At 41.8% G+C, this 3,204-nt stretch overlaps 2 protein-coding genes across 2 annotated transcripts; both read right to left on the bottom strand.

Moving 5' to 3' along the window:
* Nucleotides 1-212: 212 nt before the first annotated feature.
* On the bottom strand, nucleotides 213-1,160 carry LOC149933284 (uncharacterized). Its single transcript, XM_090157257.1, has one exon. It carries the CDS (start codon nucleotides 1,158-1,160, stop codon nucleotides 213-215), a length of 948 nt encoding a protein of 315 aa, XP_090013383.1.
* A 675-nt stretch (nucleotides 1,161-1,835) lies between these two features.
* On the bottom strand, nucleotides 1,836-2,993 carry LOC149933283 (uncharacterized). Its single transcript, XM_090157256.1, has 3 exons — nucleotides 2,562-2,993; nucleotides 2,174-2,486; nucleotides 1,836-2,038 (listed from the first exon to the last, which is right to left on the bottom strand). Exons 1-3 carry the CDS (start codon nucleotides 2,991-2,993, stop codon nucleotides 1,836-1,838), a joined length of 948 nt encoding a protein of 315 aa, XP_090013382.1.
* Nucleotides 2,994-3,204: the final 211 nt, after the last annotated feature.

The following is a 3,204-nucleotide window of genomic DNA, read 5'->3' as shown; positions in this document are numbered from 1 at the left end:
GTTTAGTGCCATGCCTTGTAATATTTGGTAAATATATATAAATATATTATTAATAAAGAGTATTTTAAAGGTAACTCTCGTACATGGTTTAGACATAAGCCGACAATTTCCAGGCTTCACAATTCTTAAAGGGCCAATATCAAAGAAAAATTATTAACATGTTTTAACATACTCCCCCCGATTGAACTTGACAGTTCAATTAAAAGGTTCAATTAAAGTTCCAATTTATGCAGTAGTTGGATTGGTTTGCGTAGTCGTGTCCTGTTCGCCAACCTCACCATACAAAAGCGAATTTGTTCATCTGTTCCCTTGAAAGTTTCGTCAATAACTCCCATTCTCCAGCATAATCTCGGGGTCTTTTCATCGGCAATGATTACGACGTACCCTTCCTTCACTGGTTGCGTCGGGTTGTTCGGTGTGCGATGGTGAGCTGATCTCAGCTGAAGTAGATACTCCTTGCTCCATCTGCGCCAGAATCCGTCAATTAGGGTCTGGCGGTACTTCAATCGGTGAGTTAAATAAGTTCTGGTAACTGACGCTGCATTGTCTCCAGAGAAGCGTCTCGATGGTAGACTTGTTATCCGATCTCCCAATAGAAAATGTGCGGGTGTGAGTGGTCGTGGATCACTGGGGTCTTCTGATAGAGTTGTGATCGGCCTACTGTTGATAGCTGCTTCGGCTTCCGTTAGCACGGTTTCTAATTCTTCGTCCGTCAGTTTGGCGCGCCCAAGTACTTTCCGTAAAGCTTTCTTTACTGATGACACTAGTCGTTCCCAAAAACCACCCCACCAGGCAGCTCTGTCTGCGATGAAAGTCCATTTTATTTGGCGGTTTGCGAAAAATTGGTTTACTTCAGGACTAGCGATGTTTTCAAATAACTCGCTCAGATCGTTTTTTGCGCGCTTGAATGTTTTCGCGTTATCAGAAATAATGCGTTTCGGTACTCCTCTTCGCGCTACGAAACGTCTGAAGGCAAGTATAAAATTATCGGTAGTAAGATTTGAAACAAGTTCTAAATGTACTGCACGAGTCACGGCACAAGTAAATAAAGCGATGTAAACTTTCTTGCCGTAGTGGCAGTATAACGGTCCAGCAAAATCCATGCCGCTAACTTCAAATGGCGAAGCTGGTGTAGTGCGAAGTTCGGGTAGCGGTCCCATGATAGCTTGCGATGGGTTTGCGCGTAAGATTTGGCAGATGGTACACGATTTTAAGACATACGGCACAAATCTTCGGTATTTAATTATCCAAAATCTTTCTCTTAGGGCGACTGTTGTACTTGTCATTCCAGCGTGCATTACTTGTTCATGTGAATGTTTAACTAAAAGCGTAGTGTATGGGTGATTCGGTGCAAGAATCCACGGATTCGTTACTTCCTAGGATAGACCACTTCCACGAATTCTGCTATCTACGCAGAGTAGTCCATTTCCGTCCAGTTTAGGGTTAAGCGTCTTAATTTTGGAATCTTTGTTGACTGGCAAGTGTTTCGTAAGGCATTCAACTTCCTCGGAAAATTGTTCTTTTTGTGTATTTTTAATCCAGTATTTTTCCGCTTGCTGAATTTCTTCAGCTGTTAATTCTCCAGACCATTGAGAACAGATTTTGTCACGGCAGTTGTTAATGAAACGAAATATCCAGGGGGTTACTCGATGGAGAGTTTTCAACGTGCGATACATTCTAATATCGATAGGAGGATAGAACTTGAAAAGCGCCACGTAACTCTTCTCGGGTTTCTTCGGTTACTCCATCATTGGTAGCGATAACTTCTCGCAATATAGGTTCTTCGCGAATAAATCTGGGGCCTTTCCACCAAAATTTGTCTTCCACTAGATCTTTTAACTTGCGACCCCTTGTTGCGAGATCAGCGGGGCTTTCTCAACTTCAACTCCATTGAAATAATACCTTTTGATTTTAATTTCTCTCAAGTCTTTTAGTTCGGAGCACCAAGACTCAAAGATGTCCTTCAAGTCCCGAGGAAGGGTATCATCCCAACCTATTCCTTTCTCGCAAAGCTGCTGGAAGAGAATTTTCGCTCGAACTACAAACGGTGACAAAAATCCGAGTGGGTCAAAGATTTTTGCGACTGATTTCACTACCCATCGCTTAGTACTGAACCGATTCTTCACAAAATTCAGAAGCTCTTAAATGTCATAAATAAGTTCGTCATCCTTACTGTCCCACGAAAGTTGAAGGACCTTTGATTGCGGGAATTTGGTTGGATCTTCAATTTGTGTTTTTACGCCGTTGTTTTTGTTTAAAAGTTGTTTTAATTCGGAAGAATTAGACTGCCACTTTCTTAAACACATTCCAGCTTCACACATTACTTCACTCGATTTAACTATCAACTGATGCGCTTTGGCAACGGTGTCTGCGCCAGACAGAAGGTCATCCACGTATAAGGAATCATCTAGAATTCTGCTGATTTCCGGTTTTATTTCCTTGTATTTTTTCGCGTGCGTTCTTATCGTTGCAGCTAGCAAATACGACTAGATGTTACGCCAAATTGTACTCACGTAAATCTGTAGGTTCTTTGGCTCATAGCTGTTAGAGGGTTTTCAAACAATGCGAGTTTTAGTTGTTGCGCTAGCCTCTCTGATTACAGCCCGATGCGGCATGTAATATATGCGGTTTCCTTCTTTCATAGTAGGCTTCACTTCTTCAATGATTCCATTTTCAAGCAGCTCCTTCATGATAGCGTTGTAATCTTTCAAAATGCGAGGTTCTGTGCGAAGTTTGTACAATAAATTTGACGTACGTCTTGCGGCGACTGCGTGATTATTAGCGAGACTCGACGTGTCTGGTTTCCATGGTAATGCGACGGTGTAGCGACCGTTTGCGTAGGTCGTAGTGTTCTCAAACTTTTCTAAAATATCCTTTGCCGAATAAGATTCGGAATTGGTTTGCGAAAGTCCAAATGATTCCAACTCCCAGAATTTGCGAAGCTGAGTCGACAGCTCTTCATCTTTTTGTTTTTCTTCAACAGTAACGGTCATAATTGCAACGGTATTCCAATTGTGTGCGAGGCGACTTCTACCGGTCCTTGTAAAGTGCATCCAAATGTGGTTTCCATTGTGTTGAAGTTTTGTAGCAGCAGCGCTTCGCAGTGATGATCAAGAGACTCGAATAAACGATAGACTGGTTATATTTATTAAAATAATGAGAACAAGTTACATGATTGAAAGCTGGTAAATTAGTGACACACTG

Source organism: Leiobunum rupestre, chromosome 8 (assembly GCF_980474605.1).
Source record: "Leiobunum rupestre chromosome 8, qqLeiRupe1.1.hap1, whole genome shotgun sequence".
In the NCBI taxonomy this organism is placed as follows: Eukaryota; Metazoa; Arthropoda; class Arachnida; order Opiliones; family Sclerosomatidae; genus Leiobunum; species Leiobunum rupestre.
Note: the sequence above shows the minus strand (reverse complement) of the source record. Positions and strands in the feature narration are given on the sequence as shown.

Bases quoted from the DNA above. Each gene is read 5' to 3' on its own strand.
- LOC149933284 (XM_090157257.1), bottom strand. From the start codon at position 1,160: ATGGGACCGCTACCCGAACTTCGCACTACACCAGCTTCGCCATTTGAA.
- LOC149933283 (XM_090157256.1), bottom strand. From the start codon at position 2,993: ATGACCGTTACTGTTGAAGAAAAACAAAAAGATGAAGAGCTGTCGACT. The intron at 2,487-2,561 runs GTTTGAAAACCC...CGTAACATCTAG, and splicing joins CAACAACTAAAACTCGCATT to TCGTATTTGCTAGCTGCAAC. The intron at 2,039-2,173 runs GTAAGGATGACG...CACCGTTTGTAG, and splicing joins CCTTCAACTTTCGTGGGACA to TTCGAGCGAAAATTCTCTTC.